Below are 25,827 nucleotides of genomic sequence, written 5' to 3' on the forward strand. Positions count from 1 at the left end.
CTAGTGTGTGTGTGTGTGTGTGTGTGTGAGAGTTTAAAGGTAGTGGGGAGGGGGTTTGTTGATGGAAAAGTTTGAATGCGTTTGAATGCGTTTGAATGCAAACACCTGTGTGTGTGTGTGTGTGTGTGTGTGTGTGTGTGTGTGCGTGTGCGTGATTGAAGGAGAAGAGAAGGAGAGGTGAAGCAGAGTTCAGAGGAAAAGTGAAGGTTCATGTTTTCATTTCTTCATGCTCCTCTGCCTTTCTCTCTCTCTCTCTCACTTTCAATGTCTGTGTGTGTGTGTCTGTGTGTCTTTTTCTCAAGTACACGATCACACCCCAAAACCTTGTCAAGACGTTTTCTCTCCACATCTCTTTACACACTTCCTCTTCTCTCAAGTCTTTTCACCACTCCCACTGGGACCCGGTCGATGTACTCTGATGTTCCTGAAAAGACCAACATCCACTTTTATTATTTGACTCCATTCTATGAGATTATATTCTAGTATTTATAAGATCGTAAACAAATGGCTCTTACCTGTAGTGCTATTTTTCGATCTAGATTGTGAGTTGTGTTGGAGATGAGGGCCGTAGAGATGTCTCTTTTCTCTCCAATATTATAGAACTAGATGGCACTCGGCGTGTGGGGCTCAAAGTGCCAAAAAGCTTTTAAAAGACTCTCTTGTCTCTTTTTTTAGAAATCATGACCCATTTACTAATCCACAGACCTGGTTGAAACCAATTTCATGTAGGAATTATTTTCTTTCTACAAAACTACACCCGCAAACCTGCCTACTCTTGGACGTGAGGCTCGTGCACGTGACAACGTGTGATCTAAACATTTATGGCGTCCTCCTCGGCTAAGCTGTAATGTGAGCTAGTTCAGGTGAGCCAGCTGCATCCGTTAGCTGGAAGCTAATCTTCTGCGTTAGGGTTAATTCTTCATTCTTTCTACATGAATGATAAACATGTGGTGTAAAACAATATATTGACATGTGTAATTGTACAAAAAAAGTTCCCAGTGTGTGAATGTCTTGACAATGCTTCAAAAATAATGTAGTTTAGCTAGCTCAGTTAGAATTACATTAGCTAGGTAAACTAGGTAGCAGGACATGCTAATGTTAGCCGGTCACATTGGAGTAGTAAAACAAAATGTATTCTATTTATTACAGGTTTGCTGTTGTCTTTTGGGTTTTGAAGTCTTCAATATAGGGGAGTTATTTTATATTGTTGTGTTTTTATGTCCCAGTCTATGTTTTCATTTTGGGTTTCTTCTATTCTACTTTATTCTATTTTCATCCGGTGAAACTGTGGTGAAGTCTTGTACAGGTTTTAGTTCTTTGGTCCTCTCTCCATCTCACACTCTCTCACACTCTAGGTGTAAATGACTTTGGACGGCCATCTGTTACTTAGCCACCCTGCAGAGAGTTGGCCTGTATGCACACCTCCTGTGTGTGTGTGTGTGTGTGTGTGTGTGTGTGTGTGTGGGGCTTCTTTATGTTTCATCGCACGTTTGCAGTTACTGTATTCTTCTGTTTGTGTGTGTTATTTATGCCTACGTGCACATGCATAATACAGTAGGTTATTGCATGCATGTGTGTGTGTGTGTGTGTGTGTGTGTGTGTGTGTGTGACAGAAATAGAGAGGGATGCTTGTGTTGTGGATGTGCATTCAGGCTCACTTGCACATGTAGGACATGTAGTATTGTGCTTGTGTGAGTGTGAGACACTGTTTTACACGGTGTTAGCATATTTATCCCCAGTCAATGCGAATTCCTCCTTTTCTGTCCCGTCTTTTCGTCTTTAAACCGATCATTTGGCAACCTTACATCTTCCTGCCCAATGCTTTTTTACAGTAAAAGTCTACAAGCTGGAAAGAATCTTATTTTTAACAAGGTTGTGTCCAAGATTTTCGAACGACTGAGGTCAGGATAAAAGAAATTTAAGAAAGTCCCATGAATGTTTTAATTCCTTACATTTTGTGTCAGCTGTTCCATCATCTGTAAGGGATAATGTAGAAAGGGATAGGATAATGTAGAGTGAGGCGGTTGTTGTAGCGAATACAAGCCCGACAGGGTGATCAGGTCTTGAATCAGCCTGGAGGAATATTTATGGTGACGTTTATGTGCTCATTCATCTTGTTTCCTTTTTGCACAGCTGCTGCATGTTGACAAAGCTGTAAGTTAATGTTAAACATGTTCCAATGAAGCTAAGCTAACTAATTAGCGTAGCGATAGACCAGATCTGCTGTCATTGCTTGAACTGGAGGACACAAGTTGCTCCACGTTTCCCCACTTTTTGCCACAGCTGATAAATTATCCGGACTTCTTTTAGCAAATTGATTGATAGCTGTCCTCCAGGGTGAACAGAACTGTGTCTATGGCAACGGTGGGTTATACTTAGCATCCGTCCTTTATCAAGAAATTAACAGACCACTTTCTACGTTAAAATTCAACCTAACCATGTAATAGTCCCCAATAACCCCCTATAATAGGCTTGGGTTGGATTTGAACAATTCTTCCTCTCGAATCCGATTCTTTGAGGGTTGTAGTTGAAACGGGTCACGTGCTTATTTTCACATATAAGAGGAAAGTTTTAGTTCGATTCAATGGTGGTTTGCCATTTTACAGGGCTTTTTCAATGTAAAATAAAGCCACACTAGAGGCTCCTTACTGGGCTCCAAGGCGGCAACAAAACAGCGTCTGGTCGCTACGGAAACCAATACTTGCACATATTTAATTGAGAAGCGATGATCAGATTTGAGACCAAATCCTCTAAAAATGTTTTAAACAATGCCACAAAAGAAAGCTTCTATGCCTAATCCTAATAATTAGTCACAAATTAATTGATTGTTTTCAGTAAATCTTCTTGGAAATGTTTTGTGGATTATACACAGAATTCCCTTTCACCCAAATCCTGAATCATTTATTTATTTTGAAATTAAAGTAGGCAAATGAATCTAAAAAATACTGGAAATGGTCTAAAAGATTAGCCTGTAAGTCCAGCCCCCTATCTGAAAGATTAAGGGTCTGGCACTGAGTAATGAAAGTCTCCCATCTCGAGGGGCGGCACCAAGCGTGCATCTGAAAATCTCACTGCACGCAATTGGATAACACTACGACCAATCACAATAACACACGGGGTGGCGTATCCAGAGCCCCATACGGATCACATAAACTGAAGTGTTTGGCGCAGCTCGCCTCTGGCCCCGCCTACATCAGATACACCGATGTGATTGGTGCAGCTCGGCTACGAGTGCATAGTTAATGAGCAGCATTACTTGATGCCAGAGTACCTCGCTGAGCCAATTCAAATTATTCTCTCGGAGAACTCTGGATTTCCAATTACCCGTAATGTAAAAGATAGCTTTAACCTCCACATTCCCAGACTTTAGCAACAACCCTGGTTGTTTAAGGGCTTTTATTGTGAAGCAGCTGGAAGCTGATTACAAAATAAAGGTTTGTGGTATTTAAAAGCATTTTGACATAAATTAATTTGCTGTCAAATTAAAATCGAAGTGTTTTATTTAATTGTTGTGTCACTATCACAGATTTATCACAAATCAAATAGTAGTTTAGTTTCCATATGTTGCATCAGGATTCTTCTTCTGTTGTCAGAGGGGAGCGAGCTGATAAAGATTGGAGTGCTTCTCTCCTCTTAAAGGGAGATATTTTAGGATGTGGCAACTCCTGCTGTTTCTGCTGGTTGTGGTACTTTGAGGTGTGAATATGTCAGAGAAAAGATCCCTCCGGTGCCGGAGACACCAGCTATAACAACAACCAATCAGGTGTCATTGAACTGTCCTGCATTCAGCCAATCAGGTCTCAGGTCCCTGTCTTCCAGTATGGCGGCTGGTGAAAATGAAACTACTGTGCGCCGTGTGTTGTCAGTTTGTGATTCGATTACGTCGGCGCCACCTGCTGCAACATCCAGCTGTCAGCTTCGACTGCTGAAAGCGATGCTCGACCAACAGTACACCAGATATGTCTTTTTAATTTTCATGCAATTTAAATAAAGGTTTTATCATCAAAACATACTATATTAATAAATATAAATCCTCTGTCACTTGATTACTAGCGTCATTTAGCCTGCTTGAAATAAAACTATAAATACAAATATATGTATTTTTTTTTTTATTTAGTTCCTCAAAACTTTACACACTTTTATAAACAATTGAGAATATTAAACAGCCATAATATTAAACAGATACAAAATTACATTCAAGAAAAGAATATTTGACCATTACAGAGAGGGGATCTGAAAATATTATTGGGAATGCACACACAGTTGTTGTATTATTGTAAGTTATTGTAAGACTTACGATTTTTCCTATAATCATGTGATATTGTAAAATAGATGCAGGACTTTATAAGCATTATGCTTCTGTCTTCTCCTCCTCAAACTCATCCTTTCTTTAATCTGTGATGGGATCGGATTGGTTTGTATACGATTGTGTATTATCTTTGTGTTTTTTCCCTTTTTAAAAGTATGTTGATTGATCAAGATGAACGAGCAAACTAAACTTAATGAAATCAAATCCAGGCTGAATATTCAATCGTAGCTGAATTGAGTCACATCAGATGCAGACCCGAACGGTCCCTCCACCTCTCTGTACTCAGCGCTCCGGATCTAATTCTGTGTCATAGTAATTAATCTCTCTGTCTCTTCCCCCCCCCCCCAGCTCTCGTCCGGGCCGTCCTCCGAAGCGTTGTTCTGGTGCAGGGATCCAGGAAAGCCCCAGGCTGCTCCACCCGGGCCTCCCCGGCCTGCTGTCCCCCAACCTGCTCTCACACACCGGTAAGAGAGGGAGAGGGATGGATGAATGATTGTTTTTTAATGTATTTTCTACTCTTTCTTTCTTTCTTGTTGCATTCCTTCAACTCCCTTTTTTTGTTTGCTCCATGGTATTATTTATTCACTCGTTTATTTAACTGGGGCAGTACATGTTTCTCCGAAACGTCAGCTTTTCAATGATTTAAGGTGGGAAAATGAATTCATATTTAATTGGCTTATTCAGCGTACCGATAAAAATTTTTTTATCGGTCAGTTTTGTCAACGCGATATCTCAGGAACGCCTTCTGGATATTTCATTACATCTTGAAAAAACCTCACCAAATAGGTTTTTGGCCATTCCCTTAGTGTAGACACTCCGCCACAACACATGCTCTGGTTATTTGGCATTTCTTTAAACCAATCACAATTGTCGTGGTCGGCGCTAAGCACCAAGCGGAGTCATGGTGCCGCTGCAGAACCGCCTCGGGAAGGAACTTGTTTTGGTGGAACGTGTACGTTCAAAAGTTGTTTTAGTCATGCAACAGAAAACTTTGATTGGACAGACAGATAAAAAGGAGGCAAAAAGGAGACAAAAATTTGACGGAAATTTGACAAATATGTGACGAAAACGTGACAAAAACGAGACAAAAACAAGACAAAAAGGAGACAAAAACAAGACAAAAACAAGACAAAAAGGTGACAAAAAGGAGACGAAAACAAGACAAAAAGGAGACAAAAACAAGACAAAAACAAGACAAAAAGGAGACGAAAAGGAGACGAAAAGGAGACAAAAACAAGACAAAAACAAGACAAAAAGGAGACAAAAACAAGACAAAAAGGAGACAAAAAGGAGACAAAAACAAGACAAAAAGGAGACGAAAAGGCGACACCGTTTCTACCAATGCTATGTAACCCTGGTCATGCAACTGAAAACTCAGATTGGACAGACAGTCTATCTAGTCTAGATAGTCATCCGCAGTCCACACTGCAGTCATTTAGTCGCTTTCTGGATATCGGTAGTTTATATTAAAAGAAATTTAGACAATTCATGATCCATTTCTCTGTAAAAAGGCCGCACACACCTTGCGTTCTTCACTTTTGTAGAGCTGAACTCCGCGGAGCAGACGCACCACTTACACTCTGCTCTCTGCCTGGTGCCAGTTACATTGATTATAGTGGAAGTGTAATTTTGGAACGTCCGCTCCGTATACGTTACGCCATCAATGTGGCCGGCCTGTAAGAGTCTACAGCCATGCTAGCATCTAAGCTAAACGTTAGCATGCAGACATGCTCACACAGTAAATGGAAGCACGCCGATGTTTAGTCATCAGGCTTCATCTTCAGGACATGCCACTAACAGACTAGGCTAAAAATTAACAGCATGTCCGTTATTGTCAATAGTTTTACACATGACTTGTATAATGGTGGTCTATGGGGAAAAACCATTGACCTGCTTTCCTGTTTCATCCTTCCTTCTCCTCCTCAACTCTTCCTTCCTGTCGTCTTTTCTTCTTATGGCCTTGACGCACCAACCCGACGGCTTCTTTTTCCTCTAAATCTCAAATGCATCCTCCCATTTTTTCTCCTCCTTCATCATTGTTTCATCTCTCCTTCTAACACCTCCGTCTCAATGTTTCTACATCCCTTTTTTTCCCCTCTGCTGCACCTTTTCCAGTTTCACTTCTTCCTCTCATCCCTCTTTCCCTCATCCACCATGTTTTTACATTCATCTGTCCTCTCACTAAATGTTTCTGTCTTCACTCCTCTCTTGTCCCATGTTTCTTTCCATCCATCCATCCATCCACCTTTGCCTCCACCTAATCCTACCTTCTCTATCATCCCTTCATCTTCCTCACCTACTTTCCATCTATTCACACCTTTTCTTTTCGATCCATGAGTGAAAGAAACAGAAAAAAAGAGGGCTTTTAATTTGCTTTTCGGCATTGGAAGTGTAAATGGATAGAAAGAAAAAGCGGCGATGGTAAAAGAGAGAGAAAGAGAGGCAAAAAATGGAGAGAAGAGAGGAGGGATGTCGCCAGAGGAGATGATGAAACCTAAAAATGAACGCCAACGAGTAAGGGAGGGAGCAAAAGATGGAGGGAAGAAGAGAAAGACAGATTGTCTGGGAGTTGAAGGATGTGGAAGGATGGAAGAAAAGATGAAAGTGAGCGAATGAATGAATGAATGAATGAATGAATGACAAGAACTATAGAAAAAAAGATGTAAATGGAAGAAGAAAAAAGACCTGCAGAGAAAGAGAGGCTGAACGAGTGCAGACTGCATGGTGGTGTGATGAATGACACGTCTCTGGGGTCCCACTCCTCCATCTGTCCATCCCTCCCTCCTCTTTCCCTCCCTCCCTTTTTTCTTCCCTCCTTTCTCGAATTATCTCCCTCCGTACTTCAGTGTTTCCTTTTCTTTTTTTCTTCCATCTCTTCCTCCCTATTCTTGCTTTCTTTCAAGTGTGTCTCTTTTCTTCCTGCTTTATTTCATATCTTTATATTTCCTTCTATACTTTGTCATTTTTACTACTTCCTCCCTTTTTATTTTCTTCTTCCTTCCTTTCCTCTTCTTTTTCTGTCCTTTTTCCTTTTCTCCTTGCTTTCTTTCTTTCTACCTTCTCTCATTCTCTCCTTTGTCAAGTTCTCAGTTTCTTCCTTTTCTCTAATTTGTAATTTTACTTTCTTTTCCTTGCTCTTTTTTCTTTCTTTAGCTCATCTTCCTTGTGCTTTTACTGTCATCCCTTCTTCAATTTTTCATTTTTTCATTTTTTTCTCTCTATGAACCTCTCTCCTTCCTTTCCTTTCTTTTTTGTTCTCTCCTTCCTTGACACATCTTCTAACGTCTTCCTTTCATCTCAAAGTCCCTTTTTTCCCGGCCTCCCTCTTTACCTCCTTCCATCTTTTCCTCTATACCTCCTTTTTCCTTCTTTTCTTTCTGTCTTTCATTCTCACCCTCCTTTTCTCTTTCACACCTTCCAACCGTAACCCTACTTTCTTCTCCAACAACCCCTATTCCTCTATCCTTTTCCTCTTTTTTCCTTTCATTAATCTTCCCCCCTTCACCCTTTTCTTTATACCTTTTCCTATCCCTCCCTTCCTCTCTTTTTTCTAACTTCACACAGGACTCACTTCTCCTCCTCATCCTTTCATTTCTAACCTCTCACTTGCCGTTTCAGTCTCTCTTCCAACTTCCTCTTCTTCATCCCTCCCTTCCTCTTACTCTTCATCTCTTTTTCTGCACCACCAATTATCCTTCTTGTTTTCACCTTCTTCTTTCTTGTAACACATTTTCTTTTTCCATCCTTCCCTCTGTCCCCTTGACTGTTGACCTCCTTCTCTCTCTCTCTCTCTCTCTCTCTCTCTCTCTCTCTCTCTCTCCAGGATAAATAAAACATGGTTGTGTTTAGTGACATATGGACACAGCTCACTGTAGCATACTAATGACACACGCACACACATTACTGACTGCATATACACATCAGGTGTGTGTGTGTGTGTGTGTGTGCGTGCGTTAGTAGAAGTGTGTGTTTGTTGAACATTAGTGGAACCCAGAGAAAACATTTGCTCACTTATGATCGCTCATTAGCACACACACACACACACACACACACAGTTGGCAGTTGTCGGATGTCGCATTCCGCCTAAGCCACACACACACACAAGCACACGCGCAGACTTGGTCGTCTTAGCGGCCCTGCGTCCATGGAGACACCATGTTGCCGTGGGAGACGGGCTGTTGTTTACGACCTTCCGGGCGCCACAGCGATGGGGGGCATCAGCCAATCACAGATGGACATTTATCACACTGTTAGAAAACACACAGAGTGAGGAAGTTTGGAGAAACTGGTGAGAAGAGAGAGAAGGAAGAGAAGCTAGAGGTAAAAAGAGAAGAGAAAGAAGGGTGGAAAAAAAGATGAGATGATGATGAAAAAGAAGGAAAACACAGATGGGAGGAAATGACACTGAAGAAGGAAGACCTTTAGAAAAAAGGTGGACTTTGAAATAAGAGGATTGAAGAAAATACTTAAAGCGGAGGAAGTAAGATGCAAACAGAAGGTGGAGCAGATGAAAGGTGGATGGAGGAAGAAAGGTGGAAAAAAGGGAAAGGGATCTGAGGAAGGAAAGTGCAAAGACAGAAGATGGTGGTATGACAGGATGAAAGATGAGAAAGAAGAAGTAAAGAAAGAAAGCAGAGTGAGGAGAAGAAAAAGTGGATTAAACGGGGGAAGACGAGAAAACAAGGGAGGAGGAATGAACAACAAGAGAGTGATTTCAGTTTAATTGGCCTCATCTTGCGTCACAAAGACGCTGTGATGATAAGTGTGTGTGTGTGTGTGTGTGTGTGTGTCTGGTAACCTATGCAGGGTGCTGCGGCACTCATTTGACTTGTTAATTCACTTCAAAAACAGCTCAATGGTTTGCCTTGTCTTCTCATAGACACACACACACACACACACACCACACCACACACTTTGGATACAGAGACACATCTCACTTTGTATACACACACAAAGACATTTTTAATACACACTTAAAAACACAAATACACTTTGGCACACATACAGTGCATGAACACACATTTTGCAGTGATGAACAGAAACACATCTGGCGTGCACACACACACACACACACATTCACACACACACACACACACACACACACACACACACACACACACACACACACACACACACACACACAAGTACTCTGTGTAAGTTACAGATGAAGTGCTTTCAATCTTTCAATTTGAAAAGAATACACTCATCTGAGGACTCTTATGTGCACCTGCAGACAGACAGACAGAGAGAGAGAGAGAGAGAGAGAGAGAGAGACAGAGAGAGAGAGAAGTTGATTGAGGATGAAGGGGGAGGAGTGGGAAAGTGAGAGAAGGGAGGGCTGGTGGGCTGAAGAGGACTAAAGTGACATTAAGTCCTTTTCATCTCTCCTCTTCTTTTCCTTCCACTTCCTGCATCACATTTCTACACTTTTTTCATATACGACAACACACACACACACCATGGTCAGTGGTAGCTATGGCGTCCCCGACTGGCGGAGTTTGTTACTGAGGAAACCAGAGTGAAATCGGGAAGACTCAAAAGATTGCTGGATTAAAAAGTCACCCAACTTTAACCCCACAGCTGGGTAATTTACCCTTTAACTGTGTTTTACCTTTTAACCCAGGAGGCTGGGTTGTTGAAATTTAGTATCATCCTTACACTGGCTTATATCCTGTGACTCTGCCTTGCTAAATAATAAGAAGAAGAAGAAGAAGAAGGAAATTCGGAAAGCGCAGACCTCCGTTAAGGCATGCCCTATCTCAATCTCAATCTCCGATTATATTGACACCATAGCATTAGCACAATATAGTGTTTGAAGTTTTTCAAATCATTTCAAAAACCAAACCACTTCACACATGCTTGACACCGCAACCAAAACCACAACTAGGGATCGTCCGATATAGATTATTTAGTGGCGATGCGGTACGATTTTCTTTTCATCAGCCTTAGCCGGTTTCGTTGAGCCGATATTTGAAGCTGATACTGCTTTTGCTCCCTCTGTTTACATCAGATCAGTGTCACTTCTGTAATCATCTTCCATTCATATCACCCAACTTATGTGTGCAATGTGCAGGGTAATCAGGGTAAAAGGCTTTATTCTACCACCCAGCCTTGATGAGGCGTTGCTTGCTGACATGTTATAAGACAGATATAATCAGGTCATTACCAAATGTCCTTTGTCAACACAGGAAACATTGAACCTGAAAAGTAGCCATTGAAATAGAGTGCTTGATTTGTAAGACTGCCGTGGTGCTAGTGGTGGGGGGGCAGTGCAGCGTCTCAAAAACTATCGATGGCCGATGCGGATACACATAAAAACGCAAATATCGGCCCGATGTATCGGCCGGCCGATAAAATCGGTCTATCGCTAACAACAACAAACGTATCCCAAGTGTGTGGGCCGAAAAAAACTGTTCACTGTCTTCAAATATTTACACATCAGTTAATCTGTTAAAAGCTTGTTTCTTCAGCTAATCTTCTTGAAATGAAGTGCAGACATGCTACAAACAAAACGGCACTAAACAAGCAACCACATAGTTGTTGAAGATTACAGTTTGATTAAATGATCTTCGCTCATTATCAGCTAAAAGTCTTAAGTTCTGCCAAAACAAAAACCTAATAGTCTGCAACATACTTCCTTACAATAAAGCCTGCAAGTACTGCTTATAAAAGGGGATTGCTGATTCTTGGAGGAGTTGTTTTGTTTAAAAATGTAATGTCCATCAATATGGTGATCTGTTTTAACACAACTCATGTCATACTACAACCTTATGTATGACTTTATTAGGCTATAGTTCTAACCACTGACTTTGAATAGGTAATAGAAAACTATTACCTTTTTAAATGGACAATAATTGCTAACGATTGATTTTATTAGGGAATTGAACCCCCAACCACTGACTTTGTTGGCAATAGAATTCATACTAACTTCATTAGGCAATGGCGCCATAATGATGACTTTTACAGGGAATCAAGTCCCTAATTGGATTCAAGCACATACCTACTCATGACTTTAAACATGTAATAGAACGCCAACCATTGACTTTATTAGGCAACACATGACCACTGACTCATATTTTTAACATATTTTGACTTTCTATGTTGACTTCATGAAGCATTTAAACTTTAAACAGGCATATGTTAACAGAGGAACCAATAATTAGCTCCGCCAAGGATGTTTTCAACTCAGTTTGTCTGTTTGTTGTCTACTGGCCCAATTGTAATCAAACTTGGTGGAAGGGTGTAGCTCGGGCCAAGGAAGAACCCATTAAATTCTCTAGCGGAGCCGAAACCAGGGGCAGATACACAATTTATTTTTCACTTTCATTAACATTACGAGATAGGGCATTTGTGCTGCATTCATGTGGTGTCTGGAAAATGAGTTCCTGAATGAGGAAATTCCTACTCCAATAACATTGTGAAATAGGGCATATCTTAGCAGAGGTCTATGCTCTCCAAGTGCTTCTAGTGAGCATTTTTAACTGGGAAAAGAATCCTCAATCATTGATTTTATTAGGCAATATTACCCTTTACTAGTCTGTATTATCTATATGTATTAGGCAATGGAACCAATTATCACTGTGTTTTACAAGGAAAATATCCCATTGACATTGAATTTAATTCATCTAAAACTAACAATTGACTCAAACATTGATTTTTTTTTAAATGCAGTGTATATGCTAACACTACTGGTGTTACTGTCTCACTTAGGTCATTGACGTATAAATCCATTTACTCTACCAGTTCAACTAAATAGAAAGTTCAAATAGAGTCTAATGATTGAATGCCGTGCTCAGGACCTGTTTGTGGAGAAAAGGGGTAAGAAAGAAAGAGATAAGAAAAAACCTCACATTGGTAAGACAATACATGAAGCACCTAAAACGTGTCCGACTTGTAGAGTTCATGATTGCCTAGCTGTTGTCCCTGGTCCAAGAGATTATCCTAGATGAGAAAGAGGTCCAAGCTTGTACAGTCACTGGTTGCAACTTATTGAGTCGTGCAGTTGTATGTTCAAGGTTGAAAATGTTGACAAGGCTTTAAGTCCAGAATGATTTCATACACATACTGTATCTGGACTAACCTAGTTTTTAAATATTGTTTTCTTTGCAGAGGTAAATCCTGAAAATACCATTTCGAACTGAATTTGCTTGAGATTGATATCAGAGTCATCATTAAGGAGACAAACATTGCTCAGGACCTGTTGAGCTCTTTACAGACTCCAAAACATCTTAAAGAGACTTTGCAAAAACAATAACTCAAAAGCTAGTGTTGAATGTCGTTTAGAGATGACACAAAATGGCTGCTGTAAATGGCTTCAAATGGGAGTCCTGGACTTCCAGTGAAAGCTAAAGACGGGCGACCTAAGTGCCAGAGTGCGGAGCTGAAATCTATTTGACTCAGCACAAGGGCAATCGACTGCATTTGTAAATTGCCACTCCGAGTGCTCGCAGGAAGAAAGAAAAAAACAAAACAAAACAGCCAGAACAGTGTGTTTCTAAATTCAGAACACAAAGAGCAATTTCTCTGTTTTCCTGTTTGTTTTATTCAAAGTGTCACTCCGTCTCTGAGAGCGCAGCGCGTTCAGAGCACTTCGTCAGAGATGTAGGTGCAGCAGATTAAATATTTACAACCATTGCAAAATGGGGTGGGTTTCACGCAAGCTTAGGAGGGGGTTTAGGACTCCTGAAGATCACCCAACAGCCTCCACCAGCAAACTCAAAGCTATTAGACCTTACTGATGCACGGTGCTGGGGAAGGACACTGTCAGGTCTCATTTAGAATATCGCCTGCCATGTAGTGGATGCTTTTACTGTAAAAGGCCTTACAAGAGAAGTACACATTTTTATGATGGGTGGGGCATTAATGACTTAGTCTAACTGTTGTTGATGTAGGACAGAGTGTTGGGCTTACAAAGAAGTCATGTTTTTGTTTCCATTTGTAATAAATACATAACTCCATTAAACAGGGGGAACATGAGCTAGACTTTAAAGTCTTGGTTACCTGATTACCCGACCTGTATTTCATGCAAACGGCTCAATCGTTTGTTTTAATTTCATACTGTTTTGCTTTCAGGTATCTAACCTTCACAAACAGATATGCTCTTATTTTGAAATTGTGGTGATTTGATGGCTGTTGGAACACAACTTGTAGTAGAAAATCACTTATTGAAAGAAACAAAGCTTTTGCATATTACCAATCCACCATGTGTCGGACATACAGAAACAATCCACTATTTTCCCTGAATAGGCTTAAAGTACTACGGAAACTAACCATGTCTTTTTAGTTTTTTCCAATTCAATACACAGCACTTACCTTAACTATTATTTTAACAGGGAAGGACATCTCTTACCAATAAATTAGGCAATACATAACCACTAAATAGTTTTACTTGAATTTAATCAGGAATTCTCTTTTCTTTTAACACTAGAGACCTGCATGGCCAACATGGGTTGTTAAGACTTTATTTAAAGCCCAGCGTACATAGTGTGAAAACATATTTTTGCCAAGATCAGGGCAGACTTAGGAGATACAAACATTTAAAAAAATGTTTATCTTTGCCTAAAGCAAATTTTTTTGTTTTTCCTTTGTTTATCCATACCACAATCATTATGATCTATCCTCTGTGAAACCTTGCTGTCTGTACCAAACTTCGTACCAATCCATTTTGTAGAGGTCACTTGATAAGTGACATTTTCAACCGTCTTGTATTGCAAGAGGAAAAGTCAGAGGATTGACAAAGTCATTAGGATTTATCTTGTGAGCCCGTAGATATCTGTACTAAGTTTCATGGCAATCCATCCAATAGCTGCTGACACTGCAGTCAGAATTGCAGTGGTGGACACTGCTAATTTAGCATGGCTAACATCAATGCTACAATGATTACAAACACAAAACAGACGACATGTAAAGGCCAAGAATACCATCTTGCATAGCCCAAAAAAATGCATAGATACACTTATCAGTAATGTACTTACAGATGATGTTGTGGACTTTTAGACCCTGTTTACACTTGGTTTTAGAAGGAATTTCGGGGGATCGAATCACATGGATCAGATGTTGTGTGGTCTGGAGATCTGTTGGATTCTGCTGACAGTGATATCTCCAGCTGTAGGCTACCAACTGCTAACTGCTAACGTAGTGGGAGTGTGAAGGGATGAAGTCAGTGACACAATATGCAATGTGTCTCTGTTGTTGACTTGTGTTTGGGTCACAGAAACAGAGCCTTAAATAAAGGCCAAATTGAGAAAAATGATAAATCTGTGTGGCCTTTTTTTTCAGACTTTTAGCTTTATTAATCAGGCCTAAGAAAAGTCACTGTCGTGTAAGCGCTGGTGGGGAAATTCCTCTTGATTTTTCTGATGAGTTGATTTCAGTTGTCACGTTACGCTGACGATTCACTTTTCTTCTGCTGTAATCCTGTTTGTCCTCACTTCCTTTTTCATTTCTTCTTCCTCTCTCTCTTTCTCTATCTTCCTTTTGTCCTTCGGACGGCATTAGGATGCACAGGAAGGAAAAAGAGATGGGTAAACAACGTGAGGACAACCCACAGGGGACTACTGAAACACACACACACACACACACTTACTTCTGTATGATGTGTGTGCCTTTGAAGCAGTCTGTCAATCAATCACACACTAATTCCCAAGGTTCCGTGGTCGCCATTAGCGACGAGGGTCGATGCTCGGTAACCGTGGACACAGCGGACAGTCATTGATCCGAGAGAGAAAGTGTGTGTGCGTGTGTGTGTCTGTGTGTGTGTGTTTTGATAGTCATGATGGAGAACAGTATTGTGGCTCTGCCCTCACTATTGATTGTCTCCTAGTTGCATCGAGGCGAAACGGGCATTCGGACTCTGTGTGCGTGTGTGTGTGCGTGTGTGTGCGTGTGTGCGCAGCCCTGTTTCCTGTATCTGTATATGCATCTTTGTGAGCGTGTGTCAAGGTGTTCTTCAGTAATCGATGTGTGAATCCAGTCCTGACCCCACAGAGGGACTCCATTTTCCATTTTTAATCCATCCTCTTCTGTCTCATCTTTTATTTCTGTTACCAACCCTTATTTTTCAATTTGAAAAGCTTGCAGTTGCAGACTCTTCGATTTGAACTTTTACCAGCCTGCATGAGATACGGTTGTTTTATTTGGCAGAGTGCCAACATCTTCGCACAATTTGGTAGCAACATTCATGGTCCTATGAGGATGTAACATACACGTTTAACCTAGTGCTACGATGAGTTCCACATTTGTTGTTTTTCGTGGGGAAATTTCTAAACTATTGGATGGATTACCACATATTTTGGTGGACATGTTAATGTCCCCTTTGGGATGCATTTTAACGACTTTGGTAATCCCTTTACTTTTCCAATACTTTGGTTGAGACTAAATTCAAGCACATGTAATCACATTTTCTTCAGCCTCAGCTGTACCTGTGTTGACCAGTTAATTTAGCATGCAAACATAAGACTTAAGAGTCAATAATTTATTGCCATATCAACCGCAATTGATTTGGAATTTGCTTTGGTTCGCTCAACAACACCAAAACATATAAGCACATTGTTCACTGCCAGTGAATACAACATATAACCAAATGGATGTTGCATTTTTTAGTTACAGTTTTTTTTCTAAAAGCAGAAGTGATGTAGTTCAGAAATGGTTGATAGCTAGTTAACTATTTTTCAAACTGTGCCCACAACTCAACAATATTTTTTTTCGGTGCTGTAAAATTGCGATACCATAAAGTTGTTGAGAATGTGAAGTTTAGCTTTGTCAAACTTCCAAAGTCGTCTTAAAAAAAGAAAAGCTTAACCGCACTAAACTGAGATGGTGAACATGGTACGTGATGTTATGGCTCGTTGTCTAGGAAACCTAACAGGGTTCGGCTTTTATTCATGCATTGAAAACTGCCGAAGCTAACGCTAGTCCGCCAGGCTGGAGTTAAGGGTTAGAGGTCTACCTTTGTGGCCGACTGCAGGTGTGGCTTAACAGCGTAGACACTCCGTTGACTGTTCATGTGTAACATTCAAGACTGGGACACAACATTAACACAACTCGGGGGGGGGGGGGGAACGTCACAACAAATCAGAAACACAATGCTGCTCTGCCGACTCCGTCAGTCAGTCTCTCGCTGCCTGTTCCTCAGCGACAACAGAACAGACGTGTACTATAGAAACCAGTCGTGGATTGGGACGTGACAGTAAACATATCCTGTATTTGATGAACAGCAAGTTTTTTCTTGTTTATTATAATTTCGGCAGACATACCCATAGTTCAAGATGTAAAATATTTTCAAAACAAGACATCTGGCGGCCAGTTGACTCACTCATAACCTTCTTTCCATCTTTCTTTCCCACTTTCTATATTTCTGTTTATTCCTCCGTCTTCGCCTTTTATCCATGCCACTTCTTCACGTCATTCATTCTTCTTTTGGACTGTCCTTCCATTTCCAGAGCTCTCCTCTTTCTTCCTTTGCTGCCTTTCCATCTTTATATCCTCTTGTCTCCTTCACATTCTTCCTATTTTTTCCCATCAATCATACTTCTTTACTTCCCTTGTTTTTGCCCTCATTTTTTCCATTCCTCCTTGACCTTCTTTTGTTTTCTCGTCACCTTTTTAATGTGTTTTTCATGAGCGTTTTGTTCACCCTCTGTTGTTGTGGAAAAAAATAATTCTGTACATTACATGTATAACCAGTAAAATGTGGCCTTTTTCCAGAATAAATCAACCTTTTAATATTATTTGCATCTGATTGATGCATTTTTTTTTTTTTTATCTCCGTGCTTGTGAGCAGGAGCTCCTTATGGTCCTCTCCATTTTTGGCCTCCTTTCCTCCATCATTTTTCTCCATTTCTTTCCCTGTCCTCTCTCTCAGCAGGACAGCAGACAATACGTCTGGTCACTCCGCCTCAGGCTCTTTGACTGGACCTCTCTCTTTCTCTCCCTTTTCCTTTCTTACTCGGTAGCCTCTCCTCATTACAGACTGTAAATTAGAAAGCACTTACTGGTGGATTCAGGAAGAGTTTGGTTTAGATTACGATCCATTGTCAGCACTTTTAGGAACGTTGTTGAAAGGAATGTATAGGAATAGATGTTTCCACATTGTAAGGTAGCCCACACATGCAGTATTTACACAGTAGCCTACCTTACATGTACAGTATATTTACACAGTAGCCTACCTTACATGTACAGTATATTTACACATGCAGTATTTACACAGTAGCCTACCTTACATGTACAGTATATTTACACATGCAGTATTTACACAGTAGCTTACCTTACATGTACAGTGTATTTACATAGAAACCTACATTACATGTACAGTATATTTACACATACAGTATTTACACAGTAGCCTACATTACATGTACAGTATATTTACACATGCAGTATTTACACAGTAGCCTACATTACATGTACAGTATATTTACATAGAAACCTACATTACATGTACAGTATATTAACACATACAGTATTTACACAGTAGCCTACATTACATGTACAGTATATTTACATAGAAACCTACATTACATGTACAGTATATTTACACATACAGTATTTACACAGTAGCCTACATTACATGTACAGTATATTTACATAGAAACCTACATTACATGTACAGTATATTTACACATGCAGTATTTACACAGTAGCCTACCTTACATGTACAGTATATTTACACATGCAGTATTTACACAGTAGCTTACCTTACATGTACAGTGTATTTACATAGAAACCTACATTACATGTACAGTATATTTACACATACAGTATTTACACAGTAGCCTACATTACATGTACAGTATATTTACCTCTGACGCAGTATCCTATGTTTTATTCCTATTTGTAGGATCCTAAAACAGGCTGCTCCACTGTAATTGTTGTGCATGTGACATATTGAAAGAATCAGACTTCTATATTAACTTGTAAAACAGGTTTTTATGTTTAAGGCTCCCTCTGACTGGAATAATTTACCTTCTAACAGTCAAACTTTAACATCATTTGGTATGTTTTAAAAAGGCTTCCATCTCCTGTTTTGAGACTAATTGTACATGTTTTCAATAACATAATGAACATCTGCCCTCGGCTACTTGTGACCATTTAATGGTATTTATTTACTATTATTGTGTAGTTTGTTTCTGTTTTGTAGGTATGTGTAACGGTTTTGATTGTTGCCACTTTAATGTTCCTGCTTTGATTATTTCCATTATGTGTAAGACTCCATTAAAGTGCCTCCTAAATAAAAACGGTTGCATATTTGCATGCATTTAGACATACAATATCACTTTTTTTGTCTGCAAAACAAGAACTTTTAAACCAACAACTTGTTTTTTGGCAGTTAGGAACACGTTGCAAAGACAAAACTGACAACTTAACTTTTTGAGTTGATGTGTTGAACTTGTTAACAAACAGCTGCTCATTTCTAACCTAGTTTTTAAGCTGTGTTCCTCTGTAGTTAATTAAGGAGCTCCAGTTTAGTTTTACCTGCACACAACACTCTCTTTCTCTCTTCCGCACCTCCCCCTCATCCCTCATCCATCCATCCCTTCATCCTGCTTTAAATTAAATTTCAAACCATGCGACAACTCCTCCCTCCTTGCCTCCCTCCATTTTTTTTCTCCCTCTATCTTGTTTTTTTTTATAGCTTGCAGACAAATGTACTGTGTGTGTAATGGACATTCCTCCAAGCCCGTCAACCGTGACTGGGGCAAAACCAACTGACCTACACACACACACACACACACACGTGTATGCACAGAGAAGCATGCATGCATTACCTCTCTCACACACACACATTTATATATGAAAGCAAGCAGACTGTACGTACACACTCAACATGTCGCAAAAGCCTCATGCTCACACTTATATACATAATACTACATTTACACAATAAAACATACTTTTACACACACACACACACACACACACACACACAGAGGGTCATTGCTCTCACTCTGCTGGTTGTTGTGTATAGAAGTCAGTTCCAGGTCAGTACACAGGGCCAGGGATCTTAGTCCATACAAAAGAGAGAGTGTGTGTGTGGCGGTGGGGGCATGCTGTGTGTATGTCTGTGTGTTTTGTTTTTCTGCATGTGTGTATCTGTGACTATACATCAGCCCCGAGGCGTCTGAAACAGCACTCACACCCAGAAACACTTCAACAAAACGGTCAAACTGAAAAGAAAATTTTGACAGCGACAGCCGGGCGTGAGCATCGGTATGTGTGTCACGGCTTGCTGCAAAGCATCATGGGTAGAGGCAGGTAGCACCTGTGAGGTCCGACGAGGAGTGGACCTTGGCTATGATTGGTTGGTTCACAGACTGATGGATTTTTTAGGGCAGCTGATGATGTGTCTTACATCTGTGGGAGTGTTTGTTGCTACATATGTTTGTCGGGATGATGAGAATGATGATGGCAACGTATGTTTGTGTGTGTGTGTGTGTGTGTGCGTGTGCATGTGTGTGTGTGTGTGTGAGATAGGCCTGACAGCAGCAGCCATGGCCGAGCTCCAAAAGCTACAGAAGATGAAGATGATGATGAGTCTCCAAAACGGCAACGAGTCGGATGACGACTTACACTCCAACACAGGTAATATACACACACAAAAACACACACACACACAAAGACACACAATAACCCACCTCTACACAGTGGCGGATTCAAGTAATGTACTTAAAGGTCCAATGTGTAGGAAGTTCCAAGGCGGGTGTGATTGCCCGCTCCGGCCGCTGCCCGCTGGTCCACAGCGCCCTCTTATTTCCTAACAGTCACCTCTCCCCCGCGCGCCCCCCCCGAGGGCCGGTGGTCTACGAAATTTGCCAGTAGATTTTTTTTTTTGTCCCATGTATGAACTTATTAAGATAACGTGTGGTCCTCCATGTTTCCTTCTTCAAAGTTGCCGGAAAGCTACGATACCCATTAGCGGCATTAGCAGCACCTGGGAGTTTATCATGTGACGGCTAAAACGCGAAAATTTCAAGCCAATAGGAATACTTGAAAATGATGGTGGTGGCCAACATTTGTAAAAAAGGACAAGTGTGTGAAGAGCAATACAGATTTTGATAATGAACAACTACAAAAGTTACACACTGGACCTTTAAAGGGGAACTTTGGTGTTTCCCGACCTGATCCAGTATTGTGCGAGAACGCTGCAATCGACAGCCGCGAAACAAGCTAACGGAGCAATTATACACCGTTAATGTGTGTCCACTAAAGTGTTCTCGCCAGATTGTATGACGACATTATGGAAAGATGGAGAAGTTACATTTATCTTCCCATGCTTTTGAGTTTTACGTTTATGATACCGGGTCAACATGGTAACCTTATCTCCGCTCTGTCTGCTGCTCTCCACTCTTGGAACAAACAATATTATCGGCGGGCCAATATTAGTCTTTTCTCGATCTATCAGTATCAGCATTTATAATGGCCCATTTAAAAATTAATTAATTAATTAATTTAAAAAAATGTTTTATATTCATTCATCAGAATCATGTATAATGACAAATAAATGATTCTGATAAATGAATATTAAAAAAATAAACGGTCGACCATGATATGAGCGTTGGTGTTGCATAGTCTGTCCACCAGAGGGCGCTCTACAACGTCCCTCTTGGCAACACTGGTTATTTTTTTGTTAACGTGTTTGTGTATTTTTTACACGTATTATTTATCAGAACTTTAATATATTTTGACTTTCCTTTGTTCTTTTGTGAATATAAAACAAATTATTATCATATTACTTTAGTGAGAACACATAAATAACTACAAATAACTAATGTTAGGGAAATCTGATTATGTTTTCTAACACATTTCTGGATTTATTAATTTTTAAATATGCAGTATATTGGCCGATATATGGGCATATTGGATTTTTAAATAACCACATATTTGTATTGGTATCGGCCTTACATATCCTTTATTGATAGGGCTCTAAAAAAGAGTTATAAGATCTATTTGTAGAACAAGTAGTCAGCCACAACTTCAGCCTGTCCACATCCAAAAGGGAACATCTATTAAAGCTGCGTCAAGTTGTTGCCGACATTTTGTCGGCACAAATCAGAAACGCGCAACTCAAAAATCTTTTAAATCAAGTTAAGCTACGCTGTGTGAACACAACAAAACTCCCTGGCTCTCTCCCTAATGTTATGTCCATCTCTGCTTTCTGCAAAGCCACCAGACTCCTTTAACAGTTACCAGTACCTTATAAAACCCCACTTCAAATTATGCAAACTATCCCTTTAATGTTACTGGACTTGACATTGGGAAATATGTTCACTACACTAGTCAACATTTTTATGTATTTTTTTTTATCTTTAGTGGCGTTAAACCCTTTCAGGGTTACTCTTCTCCGACACCTTCTTCATTCATTTTTTCTCTGTGCGTTCTCACACCTCCACCTGTCTCTTCTTTCGCCCCCCTGAGGACCAATCAACTCTATTTAATATCTTCTTTTCTTTCCTCACCCCACTTTCTATCACAAACCTCTAAAACAAACACATGAATGGCTGCAGGGGGGAAAGACGGAGGCACGAATATAAACCAAAGACGGAGGAAAAAGCATTATTTAGTATTGAAACCCGACTCGGGCTAACGTCACAAATTGTCTCTTTGCTGGGATCAGTTTCAACATTTTACACCAACAGCAAATGTATGGAAACATGACAGAGAACTCAAGTACGTGTGTGTGTGTGTGTGTGAGAGCTGCCTTGTTGGGTTTCAGTATCATTCATGGTCTTCTTCTCTGACAGTTGTCCCTTTTTTGTGCTTCCTCGCTTCAGATTTCTCTCTTCCACTCTCCTTTCTTGTCAGTTCTTAAATGTTTTTATACTGTAATGTGTATTTAACAGTAGGCTACTTTCATGTTTATACAGTGGATGAGCAGGTAAAAGGAAATGCATAATGCTGTAAAAATTGCTTCAACATGGTGCTTTTTTAATTCTGTCATTATTTCTGTTTCTATTTCCGTCTAAAGTGAAAAAGTTTCTGTGCTCACATTTACATTTGGATGAAACTTATTGTAAGATCGGACCAGGGAAGGCCCTCTAATATTACTTAACATCCCCCCAAAATCTTCAGCTGTTACTGAAACACTCAAGCTATTTCACACTTTATTAAATGTATCTTAACATTTCAAATTCTCACTTGAACCTGTGTGAAAATGGATAGAACCAAATCACATTACATGAAACACCTCATTTAGGCTGTCCTCTAAATACCGCTTCCCATACAAGTCTTAATGCATTTTAGGAAAACTGCTTGTCAACATGAGTTTACTTTTAATGGAAGTCCATGGTATAGGTTGCCGGTCTTAAAAAGCATCCAAGGATCTTTAATGGTAGTTTAAAATCCTTTATTAATGCATGGATAACAAATGTTTGAACATGTTTGTTTGAACTCAAACGGTCTTCGTACTTGTCCAAATGAAGCTTTGAACTATTTGTTACACCTCTCATAGTATGTCTATGCTAAATAGTTTGACTCAATGTTTTTTCTTTTATGTTTTATCAGAAAGATAGATAAGATAAAGTGCAAGCTTACAATATTGCTAACTGTCATCTTATGTTAATTACGCTATAAATATATTCATTATAACAGTTACTGTACCGTGTTTCTAACAAGTTAAATGTGTGCAATAAAGTCTATAATATGTGAGAATTGCAACTCTTTCTGTAGCTGAATGTGGCAGCAGATGGAAAAAAACTGTAATAAAAATAGTTATTAATAAAGAGCGAAGAGAACACCAATGTGGCAATTATCCCTGATGGTAATGGCTGTCTGATTATGATGCTCAGGCTAAACATGTTAGTCAGGAAAATGTAGTGGATGAAAAAGTACTCAGTGACATAAATAAAAACAAAGACTTAATAGACACACACACACACACTTACACACACACACACACGTACACACTCCATCTCTGCTGTGTTAGCTTCTCTGAATTATTAAAAAGACAGAAAACAAAAAGCAAAGAGAAAAGAAAAGAGAGAGCAATCCTCCCTTCTGTTTCCATCTCCTCCTTTTCTTCAGCTGACCTGGCAAATGGGCTGATAGAGTTACTCTTTTTATTCTGTTTTCGCCCTGTCGTTTTTTATTTATTCCCTCCTGGTCTTCTTCCTTTATTTCATTGAGAGTGTTTTTTGTTTTGTTTCGCGAGTGCGATGGAAAGGCTTCCTTTCATTGTCCGACCTTATTTTCTTTGTAAGAGACACTCACACCGGCCTGGGAAACTCCGGCAGACAATAGAGGAGAGGAACGAGTGTACAAATGAAAAAGAAAACAAAGCGATGTTGGACAGAGGGGTGGTGGTGGGGGGGGAGTAAACTCATAATGAGAGAAAGGGATATTTAGGGCGAGAGGAAAGAGGGAAGAAAAAGAAAAGATATGTTGGTGTTTGATGGGTGAAAGTCGATCACTTGCCGCGGCGGTAATAACTGTTTTGTTTCTTTGAATGAATGAGAGGAGTGATGAAGAAAGAGAGAGACAATTGTGTCAATAGAAACCATATCTTTGTTTTTGACAGCAAGAGAGGAAAGAAGCAGAAAGAATAAGAGTCCAGAGACAAAGACAGAAGGAGAGAGAACGTGTTGAAAGATAAAAGGTGGTAGAGGAAGTACCTAGCTCCTTTAAAAAAGTACTAATACCACACTGCATACAAAGTAAAAGTAAAGGTCCTGCAGGGGAATGTTACGAGTAAAAGTATTAAAACGATTATCAAAATAGCTGCCAATCGATTTTCTGTCAATCGACTGATCATTTCAGCTGTAAAGTAATATGACTATGAATGTGTCAACAGCTGTTGGTTGAATGTAGGGAAGTAAAAAGTACAGTATTTCTCTCAGAGATGTAGCAGAGCAAAAGGATAAATGACAGAAAATGTAATGTACCTCTAAATTATACTCAAGTACAATTAAATAATACTTGAGGAGTGATTGGACCAAAATGTGCTCTTAATTTTCTTTTGTCAAAGTCATTAAAAGGCAAAAGAACGAGGAAGATAAAGAGATGGAAGAAAATCCCAAACTGGTGAAAGAGAGAAAAGAAAGTGATGAGAGAGAATAAAAGAGAGAGGCAGAGGAGGAGAGGACAAGGCCGAGGAAAGAGAGAGAAAGAGAGAGAGAGAGAACATCTGCCCATCTGTTTATACTTCTTTTCTTCCCTGGTGTAAATGGCAGAGGGGATGAGGCCCAGCTGTCATCAACACACACACACACACACACACACACACACACACACACACACACACACACACACACACACACACACACACACAGCGCAGGGAGTTCAGTAGGCAATAATAGAGAGAGACGGTTGCTAATTCAAACTAATGGAGGGAGATGAAGATGGATGAGAGAGGGTACAGGAGCAAAGAGAGAAAGAGATGTGGAGGGCGAGAGAGGCAGTGTGAGAGAGAGAGAGAGAGAGAGAGAGAGAGAGAGAAAGAGAGTACCGGAATGAAGGTGTAAAGATAAGACTAAGAAACTTTGTCCTGGAGATAACAAACTGGTTTAATAATATTCACCATAATGATCATTATCATACTTCATAATAAGGTTATATTAAATAACAGAATATAAGTTATTTAATAATCCTGTAACACGTGCTTAGATCATTTCTAATTCCTTAACAAATGTGTTATACTCTATACTTTCATACTCATTTTTAGGACTTCATTGTTTTTCTTTTGAAAGGAGCAGCTCCGTTCCCATTAGCCTCGGTGGTTTCAGGGTTGCCAGTTACCAAAGTTATCGTAGCATTTGGTTAAAGCAGAATATCAGAGAAATGTACATTCTGTTAATAAGCATATGAACTATGTTCCTCCCATCTTCTTGTCACTCTCTGCCCTCCGATCTGTCTGACTAAGTGGCGAGCACACGGAGGTTAAGGTGCATTACCGCCACCTGATTTGCTCTGTAGCTTTTAAGAAAACCCACTGAGTTCTTAAGGGTCTTAAAACAAACTGATGTGCTAAATTAAGCATCCCCTGATGACATGGAAGAAATGAGCCTCGGATCAATTTAACCCTTTTGAGAAAGCTTTTGAAGTTCATGATGACCTCACGTAAATCCCAGCAATTTGTGTTTGCCTCTGTCTAAAATTATGAGTCATCATTTATGTGAACTGTATATTATGACATGGAGAAGTCCCGTGTCTAGTATTGATTGCTTTTTGTTTTTGGAGCAGTGATGTCTAAATGTGAGTGTGTCGGTCTCTTCCCAGGAGGGAGTGAGTGTTCTTGGGATAAGGAGCGTCTGACCAGCCCTCCTGCTGGAGCCCACAGTGGAGGAGGTGGTGGTGGCGGAGGAGGCGGTGGAGGACCACTAGGAGGAGGAGGAGGAGGAGGAGGAAGGGGGCCGGCCATTGGAGCTGTCAATCAACAACAACTTCAGCAGCAGCAGCAACAGCTACTGGCTAACAGTGAGAACACACATATATATGTCCAAACAGACAACTGCCTGACACACTGTGTGTGTGTGTGTGTGTGTGTGTGTGTGTGTGTGTGTGTGTGTGTGTGTGTGTGTGTGTGTGTGTGT

The 25,827-nt window shown here is 40.1% G+C and overlaps 1 protein-coding gene across 1 annotated transcript in view; it reads left to right on the top strand.

Moving 5' to 3' along the window:
* Positions 1-25,827, top strand: part of LOC117935015 (dachshund homolog 2-like) — a 94,374-nt gene that overhangs the window by 44,102 nt on the left and 24,445 nt on the right. Inside the window, exons 2-4 of the mRNA XM_034857105.1 lie at positions 4,658-4,773; positions 19,778-19,885; positions 25,514-25,711. Coding sequence (XP_034712996.1) covers positions 4,658-4,773; positions 19,778-19,885; positions 25,514-25,711 — 422 coding nt within the window. The remainder of the gene's footprint in view (positions 1-4,657; positions 4,774-19,777; positions 19,886-25,513; positions 25,712-25,827) is intronic.

The sequence above is a fragment of the Etheostoma cragini genome, chromosome 19 (assembly GCF_013103735.1).
Source record: "Etheostoma cragini isolate CJK2018 chromosome 19, CSU_Ecrag_1.0, whole genome shotgun sequence".
In the NCBI taxonomy this organism is placed as follows: domain Eukaryota; kingdom Metazoa; phylum Chordata; class Actinopteri; order Perciformes; family Percidae; genus Etheostoma; species Etheostoma cragini.